Source organism: Tachypleus tridentatus, chromosome 12 (genome assembly GCF_004210375.1).
Source record: "Tachypleus tridentatus isolate NWPU-2018 chromosome 12, ASM421037v1, whole genome shotgun sequence".
Taxonomy (NCBI): Eukaryota; Metazoa; Arthropoda; class Merostomata; order Xiphosura; family Limulidae; genus Tachypleus; species Tachypleus tridentatus.
The window spans coordinates 121,902,208-121,924,514 of NC_134836.1; the positions used below are offsets into that span (position 1 = coordinate 121,902,208).

General features: G+C 37.4%; 1 protein-coding gene and 1 long non-coding RNA gene across 5 annotated transcripts in view; one reads left to right on the top strand and one right to left on the bottom strand.

The window, feature by feature from the left end:
- LOC143234549 (sodium-coupled monocarboxylate transporter 2-like) overlaps positions 1 to 22,307 on the top strand; it is a 175,360-nt gene that overhangs the window by 138,135 nt on the left and 14,918 nt on the right. For all 4 annotated transcript variants that reach the window (XM_076471979.1, XM_076471980.1, XM_076471982.1 and 1 more), the window contains exons 5-8: positions 2,268 to 2,335; positions 3,337 to 3,491; positions 8,885 to 9,025; positions 11,814 to 11,943. In XM_076471979.1, the coding sequence (XP_076328094.1) occupies positions 2,268 to 2,335; positions 3,337 to 3,491; positions 8,885 to 9,025; positions 11,814 to 11,943 (494 nt within the window). The remainder of the gene's footprint in view (positions 1 to 2,267; positions 2,336 to 3,336; positions 3,492 to 8,884; positions 9,026 to 11,813; positions 11,944 to 22,307) is intronic.
- Positions 11,836 to 21,752, bottom strand: LOC143234551 (uncharacterized). The gene is made up of 3 exons (XR_013018707.1): positions 21,662 to 21,752; positions 13,289 to 13,415; positions 11,836 to 11,966 (listed from the first exon to the last, which is right to left on the bottom strand). It is a non-coding gene; the product is annotated as an uncharacterized LOC143234551 (long non-coding RNA).

The window sequence follows — 22,307 nt, forward strand, 5'->3', positions numbered from 1 at the left end:
GGTGAGAGAAAAGTCAAAATGAAAAGCTTCTTTAAATGTTTTATTGTCACATGTATGGATAAATGGCTTTCTCAGTGCTAGACTGGTTGTTTGTTTTTTTAGATACACTATTAAAATAACAAGAACACACGTTTTAATATTTTATTACTTATCACAAACTTTAATATTTTCTTCGTGATGACACACGATTTTACATTCATATAGCAATGGTCTAGAGGGGACATATATGTACACGTAGCAATGGTCTAGAGGGGACATACATGTACACATAGCAATGGTCTAGAGGGGACATATGTACACGTAGCAATGGTCTAGAGGGGACATATATGTACACGTAGCAATGGTCTAGAGGGGACATATATGTACACGTAGCAATGGTCTAGAGGGGACATACATGTACACATAGCAATGGTCTCGAAAGGACATACATGTACACATAGCAATAGTCTAGAGGGGACATATGTACACGTAGCAATGGTCTAGAGGGGACATACATGTACACATAGCAATAGTCTAGTGGGGACATATGTGTACACATAGCAATAGTCTAGAGGGGACATATGTGTACACATAGCAATAGTCTAGAGGGGACATATGTGTACACATAGCAATGGTCTAGAGGGGATATATATGTACACATAGCAATAGTCTAGAGGGGACATATGTGTACACATAGCAATAGTCTAGAGGGGATATATATATGTACACATAGCAATAGTCTAGAGGGGACATATGTGTACACATAGCAATAGTCTAGAGGGGATATATATGTACACATAGCAGTAGTCCAGTGGCCTAGAAGGGACATATGTACACATAGCAGTAGTCCAGTGGCCTAGAAGGGACATATGTACATAAAGCTATAATCTAGAGGGGACATATGTGCACATAGCAGTGGTCTAGAGGGGAATATGTGTACATACTCTAATGCTATATATTGGGGTATATATGTGTACATAATAGTAATCTAGAGGGGATATATATGTGCACATAATAGTAATCTAGAGGGGATATATATGTGCACATAATAGTAATCTAGAGGGGATATATATGTACACATAATAGTAATCTAGAGGGGATATATGTACACATAATAGTAATCTAGAGGGGATATATATGTACACATAATAGTAATCTAGAGGGGATATATGTACACATAATAGTAATCTAGAGGGGATATATGTACACATAGCAGTAGTGTAGAGAGGACACATATGTACACATAGCAGTAGTCTAGAGGAGACACATATGTACACACTGTAATACTATAAATGGGGATATATATATGTACACATGGCAATAAAAGAGATAAAATGAGAGACATACATTATGATATTTTTAAAATTATAAAGTTCTAAAAATGTTAAGAAATGTTTATGAGGACATGTTTTTTCCACACTTGTAGTAACTATTTAATGGACGTCAACAGCACAGGAGGTTTTCTTTCTTGTGCTTAAGGAACATTATTAAATTATTCATTAATCGACAAATGAACATAATACATTGAAGATTTCAGTGTGAACGCGCACAAATAACATAATTGTCCTGGCCAGTTTGGGCCTTATTTTTAAGTAAGTCAACATACTATTAGCTTTGTTTATCAAATAACAAGAATTTAAAATTTTGTTTGCAAGTTTCTTATGTTAACATTTTTGTTTAAAATATCATTTGAATGATTTATTTGTTTTGAAGAGACAAAATGATAGGAAGATATGATTAATGAAATAAGGTAATAAGCAATGTTTTACATGTAGACTTGCAGTCAGACTATTTAAAACCGTTTATAAATAATGTTTTACATGTAGACCTACAGTCAGAGTCTTTTAAAATCGTTTGTGTTTTATGTGTAGGTTTCCCTAAGTTAATTTTTGTGATCTGAATTATTCCACGACATCTTAACAGATGTTTCTGGATGTTGACGCTATTGAAAAATAAACGTTATAATTAAATTACATCCTTTTCTTGACTTTGGTGCCATCTATGAGGCTTTCAGGCAGAGAAATAACAATATACTAAAATATTGACTAATGTTTAGAGATTATTTTGCATATGGTATCGATCATATGAATTTCTATAAGAATTTGTCTTGCTAGATAAATAAGGTATTCATTTAAAGTTTGATTATAATTGTATAGTTTTATATGTTTACTTAAAATTTGTACAGGAAGTCTATTCGTTTAATAAAGTCTTGTATGTGGTATAGATTCACTACGGATTTACCAATTAATTATGTTCATAAAATTATGTCTTTGTTCTCTGCAATGTAGTTACTGGTCTGAACGTGTGGCTGTCCGTGCTGTCCATCGGGTGCGTCTGCACGTTTTACACTTCTATTGTGAGTTTTTGTTGTTTTTTAATTTAATTAACAAAATACACTCGTTATATTTATATCTAACAAATGGTGTATTGAGTGATGCACTAAGAGTGTATTTTCATCATAATTAAATCATGTTAAATTAGTAATAATTTCGTTAATTACTGTTGTGCAAACGAATAGTTTTCACTGACATGTTTTGTCGTTCTTAAGCACAGACCTATGGAATGGTAATAACCCTAGCCCTTCACATACGCTAGAAGGTTTTTTACTGACAGTTGGTGTACTGTCATAAACTCGAGACTTGCCGAGTCTCAATTTTTTAACTGATCTGAAAAACAAACCAACTTCACATTACAATGTATGCACCACCTTTAAAACTATCACATGATACATTAATAAAACTGTGAGCTGTTGTAATATTTACTCGGGTCATCTTTTACTTCTTATAATAAACTTCCCCCCCTAGTGGCACAGTGTGGCTTTAAGAGGTGAGAACGTTGTACATCTACCTGAAGATAGACAGGTATTTAAACTTAAATTTTAAAACATGCCGTCTACGTTATCAAAAGTTCGTCCAAACCTACTGAGAACCTATTCATCAGTTCCATTAGAACTTTCTGTTGACAGTTTTATTCTGGAAACGTTTAAAGAATCATAATTTATAAGGTTTACCAGAAAATAAAGTCACCATTGTTGAAGGTTTTGTTACAAAAATAGTGTTAGTGAAGTACAATTATGTAGCTTTGCCGGAAACGAAACTGTTAAATTTTGTTATAGAATTAGGGCTATAGAATACTATAGAATATTACTCATCAAGTTTAGAATAATCAAAATTCACCTCTGTTGAAAGTTTTGTTAAAATAACAGGTTTAAAAAGCATAATTCCGTAGAATTACTAGAATCGAAATTCGCCACTGCTGAACGTTTTGCTATAGAATTACGGATCTAGAAGTGTATTTCTGTAGCTTCAACAAACTCGACATTGCCTCTGATGACGATTTGTTACGTCATATTTCCAGGGTGGGATCAAGGCTGTGGTATGGACAGATTTGTTTCAGGTTATTGTTATGTTTATTTCGGTTCTTGTCATTGTCATCAAAGGATCTCTGGACGAAGGTGGAATAGAATACGTGTGGAAGAAAAGCGAAGAAGGCCAGCGAATAGAATTTTTTAAGTACGTCTCAAATTGTATAACTTTTGTTTTGAAAAATTATTACCATAAAACAACATTCATTATCAATCGGTGCCTAGTGTCTATTCCTCTATTTAAAATTATAAAGTACCTTTATTTAAGGCCTAACATTTATAATCGTTATTTATTAGGATAACAGTCGTTATAAATGAGTCTATACCTGTATGAAATGATAAAGTACCTTTATTTAAGGTCTAAGATTTATAATCGTTATTTATTAGAATAACAGTCGTTATAAATGAGTGTCTATGCCTGTCTGAAATGATAAAGTACCTTTATTTAAGGCCTAACATTTATAATTGTTGTTTATTACTTTTGTTTGACTAGCCTGAATCATGATGTTATAATCTAATGTAAACGCTTACTACGACATCGCTAAATGTTTTCTTCTGATGTTTTGTTTTTAAAATTATTATTGTAATCGCATGATAACTTAAGCCTACTGAAACGCGTAATGTTAAAACCTTTTTCCTGTAAAATCAAGAACGCTAAATTATTATACTTGAACATAGCACTCCAAAGCACTGAATGTGTACAACTTTATATATTTTATTTTAAGCCTGTGAATCATATGCGGATCAGTGGGTGTCATTTCAACCAGTCAGTGTGCGGAAGTTTTCATTATTCGATGTTAAAAGTATATTTTGATTTGTTGAAAACAATAGAGCTTGATAGTTTGAACTTGGAAAACACCAAAAGAAAAATGTTGAAATTTAAAATCGTTTCAGGACTCTTTCTACTCACTAGCATTGTTTATTTAAAAAAAAAAAAAAGGTTGATAGTTTAATATTTTACACTTAGGCTGAACGGTCAAAACGTAAGGAACCTAAGGGTTGAACACAGCCTTCTGGCTTGGCATGGCCAGGTGGTTAAGGCGCTGGACTCATAATTAGAGGATCGTAACAAACATGCTTATTCTTTCAGCAGTGGGAGTGTTATAATGTGATAATCAATCCCACTATTCGTTGGTAAAAGAGTAGCCCAAGAGTTGGCGGTGGATGTTGATGACTAGCTGCCTTCTCTCTATTCTTTCATTGCTAAATTAGGGATGGCTAGCGCAGATAGCCCTTGTGTAGCTTTGTGCGAAATTCAAGACAAACAAACACAGCCTTCCCTGATAAAAAAACAACGAAAAAACTGCTGGTCATAGGGTGGGAAGCCAGTCAACAACACCTACTGCCTACGAGACAACTTTTAATAAAATTACAGACCTGACTGCTACCCTTATAATGCTGAAAACGGAGAGCGTGTCCAGCGACTTGTCGCTGCTTGAACCTACTGCTTTTGGATGAGTCACAATAATCACTAACTTATGGCTGGCCCCGTGACGGAAACGATTTGCTATTTAACAACACGTGGAAATAATTCAATCTATAACGTTTATAAATGAGCGTAGGATTCTTTAGGTCATATCTTATCCGATATCAAGTTTTTAATATAATGTAAAAATCAGATCTTGTCAGGTGATATTTAGACCTGCTGTCTTTAGTACATTTTCTAGTAGAAATTTGATTTTTATCTCCTTTTATGTTATTACATTGTTACTAAACACATCGGAGACACGAGATTTTGTTTGTTTAAGACGTGCGCAATTGTTCAAAAAAACAGTTACTATAAAATGTAGCTTAGTTTCCAACATTCATCGCAAGAATAATGTCTAATTTTCTAATAATGATATGGTGAATAATAATATTGTTTATCTTAACAGGTATGGTTATGCACATCTTAGGTCAGATTACACTGCACAACAAAGTTTTTGCTTCTTGAACACTGTTAGGTGTTCCTTGTAGAATTTTGGCTGTTGATCACAAAAATCACATCCAAATTTGCCCATCACGTGCCGTTTCATCGAAATCTTCAGTTTTGTCATGTTTTTTCTTATATTTGTGTCCAAAAATGTTCGTTTCTGTAAGTGACCTATGAACAATGTTTTGTATAGTCTGGGCATGTCCAGGCATGAAATCAGGCTAGGCTGAAAGCTGTTCTGAGGAAGTATGCAGCCCGGGCATGCCTGGGCAGGCCGGAGTCAGCTTGACACTGTCACAGCAGGCTATAAAAGTGGCTTGCATACACATATGCTGCTCATTGGATTAATAATATACCTTATAGTGTGTACGTATTGTTTCAGAATATAGCATTGCCTCAGTAGCACTCTAACAAGTTATAGAACGATTGGTATCGGTCAATATGTCTTGTCAATATCGTAACAGCCGCGATACATTCTGCTATATTTGTGGCGAGTATATGCGTGTTCATCAGAGACGCTCAGTGACTGCTCTTGTGAAGAAAGAATATCATCTGCACTTCGGCTGTAAAACTGGTGATCAAGACCAGGAATGGGCGCCTCATATTTGTTGTGCGACATGTGTTGTCTGTCTGAGAACTTGGCTCAGAGGCACTCGAAAAGCAATGCCGTTTGTTGTCCCGATGATATGGCTAGAACAGAAAGACCATATGATGGACTGTTACTTCTGTTTAACTAATGTGTCTGGTTTCTCTACCAAAAACAAGAAGTCAATTGAATACCCTAATCTGCCTTCAACAATGAGACCCGTGGCACATGACGACGGTATTTCAATTCCGAAACCACCAGAGGAATGGACCTTAGACGAACCAGATGAAGAAACTGCAGGGACATTTATCCAGATATTGAATCGTGCTCCTCAGGCGATCCACATCTCATAACACAGTCAGAATTAAACCATCTGGTCAGAGATTTGGGTCTGTCAAAAGCAAAAACAAAATTGCTCGGTTCAAGACTGCAGGAATGGTGTTTGCTGTCACCAGGTGCGAAAATTTATGTTTTTCGAAGCCGCCAAGTTGATATAACCAAATTCTTTGCACAACGTGACAGCTTTGTTTCCGTGTTGACATCGAAGGATTGTTCTCTGCTTTGGGTTGTGACCATGACCCGCAGAAGAGGCGTTTCTTTATTGATTCATCAATGTTAAGCCTCAAAGCTGTTCTGTTACACAATGACAACCTTCATCCTTCAATACCTGTTGGCTATGCAGCACACATGAAAGAAACCTACGAGAACATGGAAATGTTGCTGAAGCACATCCAGTACAGCAAGTACAACTGGAATATCTGTGAAGATCTGAAAGTCGTTGCTCTGTTACTGGGACTGCATCTCGGCTACACAAAGCACTGTTGTTTCATCTGTGAATGGGACAGTTGTTCCAAAGAGTCACATTATTCTAGACATAGCTGGCCACTCCGTAAAAAGTTAGTTCCAGGAAAGAAAAATGTGGCGCATTAACCGCTTGTCGATCCGGCAAATATTTATTTGCCTCCTCTTCACATAAAATTGGGACTTATGAAGAATTTCGTGAAAGCAATGAACAAAGAAGGCGAAGGTTTTCGTTATTTAAAACAGATGTTCCCAAGAATAACTGAGGCCAAGATCAAAGAGGGCATTTTTATTGGCCCTCAGATTAGACATGTCATGAGTGACAAGCGGTTCGAAGATCTGTTAGTTGGGCCGGAAAATATTGCCTGGAAAACCTTCAAAGACGTTGTTGACAATCTTCTTGGCAATTACAGAGCCCTACATTACATTCAGCTGGTAGACAAACTTCTCAAAGTATACAAAACAATGAAGTGCAACATGTCACTCAAGATTCATTTCCTCCACTCACACTTGGACTTCCTCGCAAATCTCGGTGCTGTTAGTGGCGAACACGGTGAAAGGTTTAACCAGGACATTGCTACAATGGAAAAACGATATCAGGGCAAATGGAATCCGTCAATGCTTGCTGACTACTGTTGGACACTGCAACGTGATGCACTGGACATTGAATACAAACGAAAATCATGAGCAAAACACTTTTAATTATGTTGAAGTTAATAGCGTATTAGAAACATAAACGCAATTAAATACGTTATTGCCGGTAAACAGTTAACTGTCTATATCTCAGAGTTCCTACGTGATGAAGCAAAACCAAAACTGTATTTATGCATACCCACCAGGTACCTGTCACAATCAGCAAAAGCTTTTCAAAAAAAATTTTGTGCAGTGTTACATATCTGACGATTCTGTTCATTAAGCCTTGTTGTTACTATGTGTGTGAGACAGTTGTATTCATTATCCCTTGTTGTTACTGTGTGTGTGACAGTTGTATTCATTAACCCTTGTTGTTACTGTGTGCGTGACAGTTGTATTCATTATGCTTGTTGTTACTATGTGTGCGAGACAGTTGTATTCATTATCCCTTGTTGTTACTGTGTGTGTGACAGTTGTATTCATTAACCCTTGTTGTTACTGTGTGTGTGACAGTTGTATTCATTAACCCTTGTTGTTACTGTGTGCGTGACAGTTGTATTCATTATGCTTGTTGTTACTATGTGTGCGACAGTTGTATTCATTAACCCTTGTTGTTACTATGTGTGCGAGACAGTTGTATTCATTATGCTTGTTGTTACTATGTGTGCGACAGTTGTATTCATTAACCCTTGTTGTTACTATGTGTGCGAGACAGTTGTATTCATTAACCCTTGTTGTTACTGTGTGTGTGACAGTTGTATTCATTAACCCTTGTTGTTACTGTGTGCGTGACAGTTGTATTCATTAAGCCTTGTTGTTACTATGTGTGCGAGGCAATTGTATTCATTAAGCCTTGTTGTTACTATGTGTGCGAGACAGTTGTATTCATTAATCCTTGTTGTTACTCTGTGTGTGACAGTTGTATTCATTAAGCCTTGTTGTTACTCTGTGTGCGAGACAGTTGTATTCATTAAGCCTTGTTGTTACTCTGTGTGCGAGACAGTTGTATTCATTAAGCCTTGTTGTTACTGTGTGCGAGACAGTTGTATTCATTAAGCCTTGTTGTTACTCTGTGTGCGAGACAGTTGTATTCATTAAGCCTTGTTGTTACTCTGTGTGCGAGACAGTTGTATTCATTAAGCCTTGTTGTTACTCTGTGTGCGAGACAGTTGTATTCATTAAGCCTTGTTGTTACTCTGTGTGCGAGACAGTTGTATTCATTAAGCCTTGTTGTTACTCTGTGTGTGAGGCAGTTGTATTCATTAAGCCTTGTTGTTACTATGTGTGTGACAGTTGTATTCATTAAGCCTTGTTGTTACTATGTGTGCGAGACAATTGTATTCATTAAGCCTTGTTGTTACTATGTGTGCGAGACAGTTGTATTCATTAAGCCTTGTTGTTACTCTGTGTGTGACAGTTGTATTCATTAAGCCTTGTTGTTACTATGTGTGCGAGACAGTTGTATTCATTAAGCCTTGTTGTTACTATGTGTGCGAGACAGTTGTATTCATTAAGCCTTGTTGTTACTATGTGTGCGAGACAATTTTATTCATTACGCCTTGTTGTTACTCTCTGTATGACAATTGTATTTGTTATTTAATCTCTGTAGCTTCAGTTTTGACCCCACTGTACGACATACTGTTTGGAGTCTCGGGATTGGTGGCAGTTTCACATGGTTAGCCGTTTATGGAGTTAATCAAGCCATGGTCCAGCGATACCTGACCATTCCGAATCTGAAGGGAGCACAGAAGTAAGGATATAAGGTTTTTGTTATAAATATAATAAGAAATTAAACATTACTAATTCACTTGTGATTAATAAAAACGTAACGTCACTGAGTCACATTTGATTAATAAAAACGAAATGTCACTGAGTCACATTTGTTTAATAAAAACGAAACGTCACTGAGTCACATTTGATTAATAAAAACGAAACGTCACTGAGTCACATTTGATTAATAAAAACGAAACGTCACTGAGTCACATTTGATTAATAAAAACGTAACGTTAATTATTCACACGTGATTCCCTCACTGGTACAGCGGTAAGTCTATGGATTTACAACGCTGAAATCAGGAGTTCGATTCCCCTCGGTGGACTCAGCAGATAGCTCGATGTGGCTTTGCTATAAGGAAATACACACACACACACACACGTCGTACAGAAGAAACGTAACATTACCGATTCACATGCGGTGTGTGTGTGTGACAAATAGCTGTAAATTAAGTCACGTGTTTGTTCCCCGGTTGTAAGTGCCCATAAAATATCCTGTTTGATTCCCGATGTAACTTTGCTCTGAAGCAAACAAGCAAATTCAGATTTGATTATGAATAATTTAATTTGGGACTAACAAAAGGTTTGGGGGCAGCTTGAATGGTTAGTAAAGAAAACTTAAAATGGTTTGAGGACAGCTTGAATGGTTAGTAAAGAAAACTTAAAAAGGTTTGGGGACAGCTTGAATGGTTAGTAAAGAAATCTTAAAAAAGGTTTGGGGACAGCTTGAATGGTTAGTAAAGAAATCTTAAAAAGGTTTGGGGACAGCTTGAATGGTTAGTAAAGAAATCTTAAAAAGGTTTGGGGACAGCTTGAATGGTTAGTAAAGAAAACTTAATTGCAGGTTTAACATAGTAACAAATATACAAAATTTTCGACAAGGCTTAGCCATCATCAAGTTGTATCTGATGGCTATGAGAACTCGTGTGTTTGTTACTCTGTTAAACTTGTAATAAACTTATTGTTTGTTCAACCTCTCTCCAAATTTTGTATGATAATTATCTTAAACGTTGTTCTTTGAAGTAAAGCACAAAACTAAAAAATGGGCTAGCTGTGCTCTAACCACAACAGGTATCGAAACCCGCTTTCTAGCCATGTAAGAATGCAGACATACCGCTCTGCAACTGGAGGAGGGGAAGCTGGTGTTAACATTAAGACTAACTTACATAGGAAGTAGTTTCGATAGTTTAGTTTTTATTAAGGCTAAGACTAACTTACATAGGAAGTAGTTTCGATAAAATCAGCTGTTAGTTTTTATTAAGGCTAAGACTAACTTACATAGAAAGTAGTTTCGAAAAAAATCAACTAACTGTTAGTTTTTATTAAGGCTAAGTCTAACATACATAGGAAGTAGTTTTAATAAACTCAACTAACTATTGGTTTTTATTAAGGCTAAGTCTAACATACATAGGAAGTAGTTTTAATAAACTCAACTAACTGTTGGTTTTTATTAAGGCTAAGTCTAACATACATATGAAGTAGTTTTGATAAAATTAACTAACTATTAGTTTTTATTAAGGCTAAGACTAACTCACATAGGAAGTAGTTTCGATAAAATCAGCTGTCAGTTTTTAGTAAGGTTAAGACTAACTCACATAGGAAGTAGTTTCGATAAAATCAGCTGTTAGTTTTTATTAAGGCTAAGACTAACATACATAGGAAGTAGTTTTAATAAAACCAACTAACTATTGGTTTCTTTCAGAGCTAAGACTAACTTATAACCAAGACTAACAATTGCTCCTAAAAAGTCAGAAACTGTGAAAAAGTTCACGATTAAATTGTTTTCTATGTGCACGAATTGGATAGTAAAATAATGCTATTGTTTTCCATCTGTACGAATTGGATAGTAAAATAATGCTATTGTTTTCTATCTGTACGAATTGGATAGTAAAATAATGCTATTGTTTTCCATCTGTACGAATTGGATAGTAAAATAATGCTATTGTTTTCCATCTGTACGAATTGGATAGTAAAATAATGCTATTGTTTTCCATCTGTACGAATTGGATAGTAAAATAATGCTATTGTTTTCTATCTGTACGAATTGGATAGTAAAATAATGCTATTGTTTTCCATCTGTACGAATTGGATAGTAAAATAATGCTATTGTTTTCTATCTGTACGAATTGGATAGTAAAATAATGTTATTGTTTTCCATCTGTACGAATTGGATAGTAAAATAATGCTATTGTTTTCCATCTGTACGAATTGGATAGTAAAATAATGCTATTGTTTTTATGTGCACGAATTGGAGAGTAAAATAATGCTATTGTTTTCTATGTGCACGAATTGGATAGTAAAATAATGCTATTGTTTTCTATGTGCACGAATTGGATAGTAAAATAATGTTATTGTTTTCTGTGTGCACGAATTCGATAGTAAAATAATGCTATTGTTTTCCATCTGTACGAATTTGATAGTAAAATAATGCTATTGTTTTCCATCTGTACAAATTGGATAGTAAAGTAATGCTATTGTTTTCCATCTGTACGAATTGGATAGTAAAGTAATGCTATTGTTTTCCATCTGTACGAATTGGATAGTAAAATAATGCTATTGTTTTCTATCTGTACCAATTGGATAGTAAAATAATGCTTCTTCGTTGATGTGGATTTTACTTTAATATAAAACTGGAACTTTAACGACCACGTTTACCTTTTACTAAATGCGCGTATCTTGGTTTATTAGAGGAAATAATTGGTCAAACTAATAATTATTGCGTGTACTTTAATAACATGTTTAAAACTGTTTTTTGTTCTTTTATAGGACAATATGGTTCAATCTACCTGGTTTGGTCGTATTGGTTGTTGTCACGGGTTTGGCAGGCTTAGTTGTCTACACAAAATACCATGACTGTGACCCCATCACCTTGAAACTAGTCAGCGCTCCGGATCAGGTACGTCCACGCTTGACCTTTATCTACAAGTATCGAGAACGCCTCAGAATGAATACGATATTTTTTTCAAAAGTGCAAAGTAAGCGCCCTCTCTTGTGCTCATTATTTCAGTGTCACGTTGCAGTAGGTTTGTTTTTCCAAAGATTTCGATGAATAATCGTGATCATATTTAGCGAAGGTTTGTTTTTTTACACGTGAAAATATTTGTATTATTGTTTAACAAAAAACGGTTTTAGACTAGAATTTCGCAGTTAGGCTTAGCGCCCCAACTCTTGATCGTTTTCCTATGTTTAGAGTTTGAATCATTACATATTTACTCACTAGCTGGAGCACCTGTTTCCTGGACTGATGTTATGTAAATTTAAGATTCATGAACATCTTGGAACATGAAAAGTTGCTTTCCTTGTATGAAAAAAAAAAAAAAAGTTGTGTGAAAACTAGAAACCAGTTTCATAGAACATAGAATATTTATATAGATATTGGATAATAAATCCCACATCGTAATTAGTCGGATAGTGTAGTTCAATTCACAGAAGTCCAGCTGAGTTAATGATAGAAAATAATATATCAAAAAAGGTTCACGTGCCTCTAGGTGGGAGATAACTTGATGCAGGTAAAATGTATTCTGCAGTGAAAGGTAACAAAGGTACGTAAGATGATAAAAGATAGAATCCTCAATAGCCGCAGCATTTGGAATTCTTTAAGGCAGGATTAGAATGAAATAATATATAAGACCCATATTCATATATGTAACACCTTTTGTTTCTCCTTTTTATTAACTATATTTTTTGTACGCCAAAAGTACCAAGCAGGGGGCGCGTGTATAAACGATTCGACTTTATTTTAAATCACCATCTTTACTAGCCTACCTCATATTGAAAATATTTTAGACAGAATTAGAGTAAATTGGCGTGGTCAAATATATCAATTGAAAATGTTTGATTGACCTCTTGAGTCTAAAACTGTAATTAGATATCAAATCAATCGAGAAATTACAGAGATATGAGCTAAAAGTTTGTACTCGGAAAAATAAAACAAAAATTAAGAGCCGTTGTATCAGCCGATAGGCCGCGGCTGAAATGAAACAACAAACATCAGGCTGTTTTTCGCACCTGAATATATAGAATATTTATTTTGGATAACACTGTATCATAAATTGATTGATTGATTTAGTGTTTTATGGCACAAAGCAGCTCGGCTATCTGCGCCAAACATCCGGTAAAAAGGTAAAAATAAATTAAGTGTAGTAAAATACATAAAAAAGAAAATACATAAAATACAGTACTAAAAAGTAAAGCAATAAAAGTGTTAAATAACATGCAGCAAAAGTGTAATAACAACTCACCAGGACGACTAACGGGTAGTTCAAACAGCAGCGTTAGTCACCTGAAGTTGGCCTTTCCAGTCCTGGTGTCGAGTTATTTAATGTTCTGGCCATTGTCCAATGTCAAATTGAACTAGAGAGAATGAAACTGTAAAAATGGAACCACAATTAAAAAGGTGTAATGAATAAATATCCAACACTTAAATGAGATTTAAAAGATTAATGGCCATTAAAAAACTTAAAATTTTATCAAGGTGGACAGTGTCACCATCACCAATAACACTGTCCAATGTTACAGACAAACACTGGGACAGAACATGTTTAAAATAGTGCCGTCGTTGAGGGTCGTAACGATGGCAAGAAAGTAAAATGTGGCTTACAGTGATTTGAGTGTTACAGAAACTACACACTGGTGGATCAGTTCCAGATAAAAGAAAACGATGAGTTAAAAAATCTGTGACCAATGTGTAGTCCAGTTAGAACAACTTCCTCCTTCCGAACATTACGGAAGATAGACAACCAGAGCCCAATATAGGGTTTTATTTGAAAAAGCTTGTTGTCACGTTGCTCAGTCCAAGTGGACTGTCAGCTGGCACGGAGCCAAGCCTTGAATATAGGACCATAGTCCATGTATGGAATAGGCACAGTGGTGATAGTGAGAGAAGATAGACTTAGCTGCCATGTCTGCAAGCGCATTCCCTCGAATACCAACGTGGCCTGGTATCCAGAAAAACTGGATAGAAAGAGATGTTAATGAGAAATGGGCCAGTCGGTTTTGAATATCAGTGAGAACAGGGTGTGAGGCAACGTGAAGTGATTCCAAGGCCAGTAGAGAACTAAGGGAGTCAGTATAAATAGTGCAGTCGGAGTACTGCTTAGCTTCAATATGATCCAGGGCAAGAGATATGGCATACAGTTCAGCAGTGAACACAGAAGCTGTAGAGGGGATTCTGCGCGCAACCAACGAACTGCAACAAACCATGGTAGAGCCCACAGAGTCACCTGATTTTTAACCATCCGTATAAATTGGAATGGAAAGGTTGTTTGAAAGATGTTCGGTAAATAAAAGACGGTACTTCCAATCGGGAGTACCTAGCTTTTTTCAGATGACTTAAAGAAAGGTCACATTTGGGCTGACCAGTGGATTCTGCAATGTTATCCCAAGGACAGACCCAATTCATCCAATTGCGTCTGGATGCGAAGGCCAAAAGGAGCAATGGCAGATCGTCTATTTTGAAAAATTAAGGCCCACTGAGGAAGGAAAACACAACCCCAGATGGGATGATTTGGTAAGGAACGAAGTTTCGAAAAATATAGTAAAGACAGTTTTAAACGGCCTAGGTGCAGAGAAGGTTCGTGAGATTCCACGTATAAACTCTGAACTGGGGAGGTACAGAAAGCCTCAGTCTAGAGTCAAAGTTCTTGATGATGAATGGGGTCCAGCATCTTTAAGGCCGAGGGTCTGGCAGAGCCATAGACCAGTGATCCATAGTCGACTTTCGATCGAATAGGAGTATGATATATCTTTAACACAGAACATCGATCTGCTCCCCAACTGGCAGTAGAAAGGACACGGAGGATGTTCAGTGCTCTTGCGCATTTGACCCGTAGCTGCTGTAAGTGTGGTATAAAGGTCATCTTATATTCAAAGATAAGCCTTATGAACTTTGTCTCAGAGACCACTGGCAGCGAAACTTCACCGATACGGAGTTCAGGATCAGGATGGATACCCGTTGGCGGCAAATGTGCATGCAAACTGTTTTAGAGAGAAAATTTAAAGCCGTTCGCCGTAGTCCACTTCAGTACACGATTGAGGGCAGTTTGTAGTTGCCGTTCAATATATCTCATGTTCGACGACTGACATGAGATGTGAAAGTCGTCAACATAGAGCCCGTTTGCAACAGTAAGAGAGAGTTGTTCAGTTATGGCATTAATCTTTATACTGAAAAGTGTGACACTCAAAACACAGCCCTGAGGGACCCCAAGTTCCTGTACAAAAGAACGGAAAAGTGTTGAACCCACACGAACTTGGAATCTCCTGTCCATTAAATTTTTTTAAATAAACATGGGTAAATGTCCACATAACCCACATATATGGAGGTCTCGCAAAATGCCATACCTCCATGTTGTGTCATAAGCCTTCTCAATGTCAAAAAATATTGAAACAAGATGTTGGTGTTTGAGAGGGGCTTATCTGATTGATGTTTCAAGTCGAATTAGGTGGTCTGTGGTAGAATACTGTCGTCGGAACCCACACTGGGTAGACAAGAGAAGGTTGTTTGATTCAAGGAACCAAACAAGACGAGCATTAACCATCCTCTCTAAGGTCTTACAGAGACAGCTCGTCAAGGCAATTGGACGGTAGTGTGAAGGAATTTTGGGATCTTTCCCAGGTTTAGAGAAAGGTAAGATAATAGCCTGGCGCCAGGCATCAGGAAAAACATTCACCTGCCAGATCTGGTTAAAAAACAATTAGAAGAATATCAAGAGAAGCAGGAGAGAGATAGTGCAGCATGTTATAGTGTACATCATCAGGTCCAACAGATGTACTGCCAGACCGATGAAGGGCCAGTTTCAGTTCCACCAGTGTAAAGGGACAATTATAGTCAAAAAGACAGTCAGTACGAAAGGAAAGAGGTGAACGCTCTGCCCGAGTCTTGATGGCCAGGAAGGTGGAGGAACAAGCAGAAGTGCTAGATACCTGGCAAAAGCTTTCACCTAGAGTATCGGCAATGCTCCGGACATCAGCTACTTCTTGGCCATCAGAGAGTAAGATGGAGAGGGGGACAGAATTGTAGTGCCCACTGACCTTTCGAATCCTGTCCCACATGACCTTGGGACTGGTGGTAGAAGATATGCTAGTTGTGAACTTAATCCAAGATTCTTTCTGGCTTTGACGTCTTACCCACCTAGCACGTGCACGGGCCTGTTGGAAAGCGATGCGGTTCGAAAGTGTGGTATATCTACAGAAAGCATCCCAGGCCCGTTTTTTGAGCCTTTCGTGCCAAGTGGCAAGCAGGATTCCACCACGGATGAAGATATCGTGGAAACGTGTCGAGGTTTTAGGAATACACTGAGCAGCTGCTTGTATAATACGGTCAGTTACCACTGCCACACAGTCGTCTGTTGATGGCTGATTCACGATAGAAAAATCAAGTTCTGCGAGAGCAGTAAAAGTGGACCAGTCTGCCTGATCCAGCTTCCACCAGGGCACGCGGGTAGGGTGGCATTGACCATGGCCAGTCTCTCTCAAAAGCAAAGGAAAATGATCACTGCCTCGTGGATTATTGTCAACCCTCCATGTAAAATGGGAGAATAATGAAGGGGAGCAAACCGAGAGATCAATAGCAGTAAAGGACTGACTAGGTGCATGAAAACAAGTGGAAGAACCAGTATTGAAAAGAAAAAGATTGTGATCAGAGAGCCTACGCTTTACAGAGCGACCCCCTCATAACAATTACAGCACTTCCCCAGAGGGGATGATGTCCATTAAAGTCCCCCAGGATTAGAAATGGAGACGGCAACTGTCCAACGAGAGCATCAAGGTCTGATTGATCATGTCTCTCCAGGGAACAGGTAGAGAGAAAAAACAGTGATGGTATGACCCAAGGAAACACGGATGGCTACGGCCTCCAAGGGTGTGTTGAGTGACAAAGACAGGGTGGGCACATGCTGATCAACCAATAGTGCCACCCCTCCATGTACTCATGGAGTCTGTCACACAGTCTGTCATTGCTGTACAGACAAAACTGCCGAATGGTGACTGTATCAGCAACTTTTAGAAATGTTTCTTGTAAGGAAAGACATACAGGATGGTAGGAAGCAATCAGTGTTTTGATATCATCCAGATTAGAAATTAAACCTCGACAGTTCCATTGTATCAAGGTGGCCATTTTTAATGACGGGTAGGCAAGTGGCTGGAGAATCCTTCTGTTTACAACCACGTCTTTTTTCCTTACTGTCCCTATTCGGAGGAGATCAATCGACCTCCATGGATCCTGCCCTCGGTCGATTGGGCAGGTCTTTGTTGTTGGAAGGGGATTCTAGTGACTGAGGACGCGAATGAATGATTGTTTTGCATCGTGGGGTTGGAGAAAAAGATGTATCAGAAGAAATGCCTGTATTTGAAACTGAAGGATGTGGATCTTGAGATTTGTTGGAATGTATGGGAGGAACAGAGGTGGGTGTAGAAGTCGATTCATCAACCTTTTTAACCATGGAGGTCAAAAAGCTATTCATCTGTTTTGAAAATGATTCTCTTGGAGGTACAGAGAGATCTGTCTGCATTCCAACTGTAGTTATGGAACGAAGTGCAGCAGCATATGTCCGAGATGGAGTGGCGGACAGCAATTTCCGAGCCTCAAGATAAGTAATGTTATGGGTCGTTTTCAAACGCTGCACCTCTTTTTCCTCCAACCATTTTGGGCAAGAACGAAAGTAGGATGGGTGAGAACCATTGCCGTTGACACAATGTGGGTCCATGTGACACTCATAGGCATCGTGGTCCTTGTCACCACAACGAGCACATGTCAGGGAACCACGACAGGAGTGGCTTTGAGTGGCCGAACCTCTGACATTGGAAACATCGAAGAGGGTTTGGAATGTACGGCTGTACCCTGCAAATTAGATAACCTGCCGTGATGGTGGCAGGTGCAAGTGGTGATGTAAATGTCAAAACGAGGACATTTGTCGGCAGTGTAACTCCATCTTTGCGAGTGGAGATGCGCCTCACTGCAGAAACTCCTTGAGTGGAGAGACCAGCGAGAATCTCTGACTCTGGAACGTTCTTCAAATCCCTCAACAATAACTCCTTGTGATGAATTCAAGGTAGCATGAGGGGTAACATCAATAGGTACATCTCCAATTGCCTTTGAATTCAAGAGGAGTTCACTGTATTGGGATATGGATGTTTCAACCAATATGTCTCCAGATCGAAGCTTCTTTACTGACTTTGGAGAGTCAGTAAGTCCCTCTAGTCCCTTCTGAATAAAAAAGGGGGACATTTGCCCTAAAGGTTTTTCTGAAAGATAATGTAATATCAGAAAATGGGGTACAGGTATTACAGATGTTGAATATTGCTGCTCAGAGTCTTCAAGACGTGGTCGTTTACCTTTTGACTGTTTTTTCACTATTTTATTTAAATTTTTTGTTGGAGGATCCACAAGAAAAAAGGAAAATTTCGGTACCCACTGACCCCACCCACCATGGAGCCCTACGAGGGGACGCACTACAATGTCATGCAAGGACATTGCAGCAACGCCAGGGTTTTGTGAGGTCTATACCCAAACACCAGTATCAGACACAATGTCCGCAACACCCGTTGAGAACTTCCAACACTGGTACTTGATTGACTCTAGCCCAAGTGGACCAGCCGATTGACCCAAGGGGAGCCACCTAAAGGCCGCCTGTCTTCAGGAATTCAAGGCCAAAGTGGTCTGTTAGGGTTGGACCCCTCAACCACCAGGATCCTCTCCTCCCCTTCACGGGCTGCCACGGCAAACACGCGGGTGGATATTTAGATCCCACAGGAGGTAAATTAAAAGAACAGAACCTTCTCTGGGAGGTCCCCTCACCACGTACAGGAATCCACACCAAGGGGCTGTATCATAAATCTGGCTGAGCTGATGTAAGCTTGCATGATTTAAAACAGCAAGAGTCCGCAGACGTTGACATAGAATTTGTTATTGAAATACAGACAAATATTTGATTTGTTTTTACCTGCCTGCAGTCTTGACAAATCTAATGTGGCTTCATCTGTATAACTTCAAATATTTGAAAGTGTAATCACATTAATCCAGACACTGATTATAGTTATTAAACTAGATTTTAGTTTTATTACATAAACTTCGTATACTGCTCTGAATATCTGGTGACCCCAAGTGACACAGCAATAAGTGTGCGGACTTATGAAGTGCTAAAAACTGGGGTTTTATATCCGGAGTGGGTACAGTACATTGGGTAACCTTGAACGTAAGTACAAACCAGTATAAAACTTATTAATTTTATTACCAAACTGTTTTAATAGTGTTAAAATAGGATGTCAACATCTGAAGGTTCTATCTTCACGTTAAGCCTATTCGTAATCGTAATGTTAAGCTAAGTTATTAAACCCTACAAACTTGGTTACCAAAACTGTGGTCCTTTTGTTCGAACGTATGTGAAATACACTTTGTTTCTTTCTTTTCGTTTAACGACATATATTTGTCATCATTTAACTTTTTTCTTATTGGTTTGTTTTAAATTAAGCACAAAGGTACACAATGGGTTATCTGTACTCTGCCTACCACGGGTATCGAAAGTCGGACTTCAGCAGTGTGAGTCTGCAGACTTGCTGCTGTGCGACTTCTGGACTATATTCCTGGACTGGAATATAATTTTTTATTATCTATACGATGTTTCTTATATATTGCGGTGGATATCCAGTCGTAACTGTCTTTGCATCAACTCGTAATCCGAGGGTCGCGAATTCGAATCCCCATTACACCAACCACGCTCGCCCTTTCAGCCGTGGGGGCGTTATAATGTGCGATCAATCCCACTATTCGTTGGTAAAAGAGTAGCCCAAGAGTTGGCGGTGATGTCTAGCTGCCTTACACTGCTAAATTAGGGACAGCTAGCGCTGATAACCCTAGTGTAGCTTCGCGCGAAAAACAAAAACAAACAAACCTTGACAGACGTACTTTATACCTCTGTTTCCTGCAACAAAATAAATTATTCGAACATTTGGATAACTAAGAACCAACGTTGAGACTCATAAGGTTCGTAGAAGGCTTGAACGAGTAATGAAGAAAACTATATTACATGTTTCACACACAAACATAGGTTCGTCGTCACCAGTTTACCTGAACACATGAATATACATATGGTATGCAACAAAGAGGTCCTAACACTAAATGTTACTCAGCAATATACTGGTATATTTTCACCCCGGGGTGTTGGTTTACAGTAGAGTTTTTGGTTTACTTAAATGTTGACTTCTCTCGGGGTGTTGGTTTACAGTAGAGTTTTTGGTTTACTTAAATGTTGACTTCTCTCGGGGTGTTGGTTTACAGTAGAGTTCTTTGGTTTACTTTAATGTTGACTTCTCTCAGGGTGTTGGTTTACAGTATAGTTCTTTGGTTTACTTAAATGTTGACTTCTCTCGGGGTGTTGGCTTACAGTAGAGTTCTTCGGTTTCTTTAAATGTTGACTTCTCTCGGGGTGTTGGTTTACAGTAGAGTTCTTCGGTTTCTTTAAATGTTGACTTCTCCCGAGGTGTTGGCTTACAGTAGAGTTCTTCGGTTTCTTTAAATGTTGACTTCTCTCGGGGTGTTGGCTTACAGTAGAGTTCTTCGGTTTCTTTAAATGTTGACTTCTCTCGGGGTGTTGGTTTACAGTAGAGTTCTTCGGTTTCTTTAAATGTTGACTTCTCTCGGGGTGTTGGTTTACAGTAGAGTTCTTCGGTTTCTTTAAATGTTGACTTCTCTCGGGGTGTTAGTTTACAGTAGAGTTCTTTGGTTTACTTAAATGTTGACTTCTCTCGGGGTGTTGGTTTACAGTAGAGTTCTTCGGTTTCTTTAAATGTTGACTTCTCTCGGGGTGTTGGTTTACAGTAGAGTTCTTTGGTTTATTTAAATGTTGACTCCTTGATTTTCGATTTATTTTACACTGATCCTTTTTGTTTAATTACAGTTTTGTTACTAATTACACCGTGATTTTAAAGTTACAATGATGTAAACATGGGAGGTTATTTTTTATTATGTTCGGTGAATCTGGTTTCCATTTTTCTCTGATGTATAATTGTGTACAGACGTTACAAAATAATAAGTTTCCACCAGTTGTCGTTGAGAACTTCATACGTAACTGCACAACAAAAAATCTCAAAATTCTACTCGCGAAAAAATTTAAATCAATGAACCAAATACAACAATACACTGTACTTTATCAAACACAATAATACAACAATACACTGTACTTTATCAAACACAATAATATAACATGACAATGTACTTTATCAAACACAATAATATAACATCATACTGTACTTTACCATTTATCCAAGAAATCAGTTACAAAATAATTCCAACATGGAGAAATCTTGCCACTAAACATAGAATTCCCGTCATATTAAAATTCACTTAAAAACGCGACCCTGAATTCAAATCGTTACTAAATAAACGTTACGTATTTTCACACATCACCAACTTAATTTACAAAACAAAGTGTGAGAAATTCCCAAAAATTTACATTTGAGAAACCGGATTCACTAAGCCTAATAAAAATCACCTTCCATATTTACTACCAATATCACTTAAAAAAACAAAAAACTACAGTATATCTGTTTTAAAAAAACAACTCTAATTTTAGACAAAGGACCAAACACCAATAAACATGAGATGAAACAAACAAACTTACCCTGAATCAGCACCCTGGCATGAAAAAGTACTTGTAACAAGCTATTAGGTAATCTCCGGTCACGTGACCACGTCGATCTTTGTCGTATAAATGTATTCATACTTTCGTGTACAATAAACTACCTGTACGTTATGAGGACGAAACCTCGCCAAAACATTAAACTTGTAATAAAATTGTTTTCATTGTCATTCAAGTTGTCTTCACTCTGATTGGTTGAAATTATTTTTATTTACCCGTAAATAATTCAAGTTATTTATATTTACACGTACTGAATTCAAATTATTTATATTTACCCGTGTATTGAAATTGTTTAAATTTACCCGTTAATTCAAATTATTTATATTTACCCGTTAATTCAAATTGTTTATATATTTATCCGTTAATTCAAGTTATTTATATTTACCCGTTAATTCAAAGTGTTTAAATGTACCCGTTAATTTAAATTATTTATATTTACCCGTTAATTCAAATTATATATATTAACCCGTTACTTCAAATTATTTAAATTTACCCGTTAATTCAAAGTGTTTAAATTTACCCGTTAATTCAAATTATTTATATTTACCCGTTAATTCAAATTATTTAAATTTACCCGTTAATTCAAAGTGTTTAAATTTACCCGTTAATTCAAATTGTTTATATATTT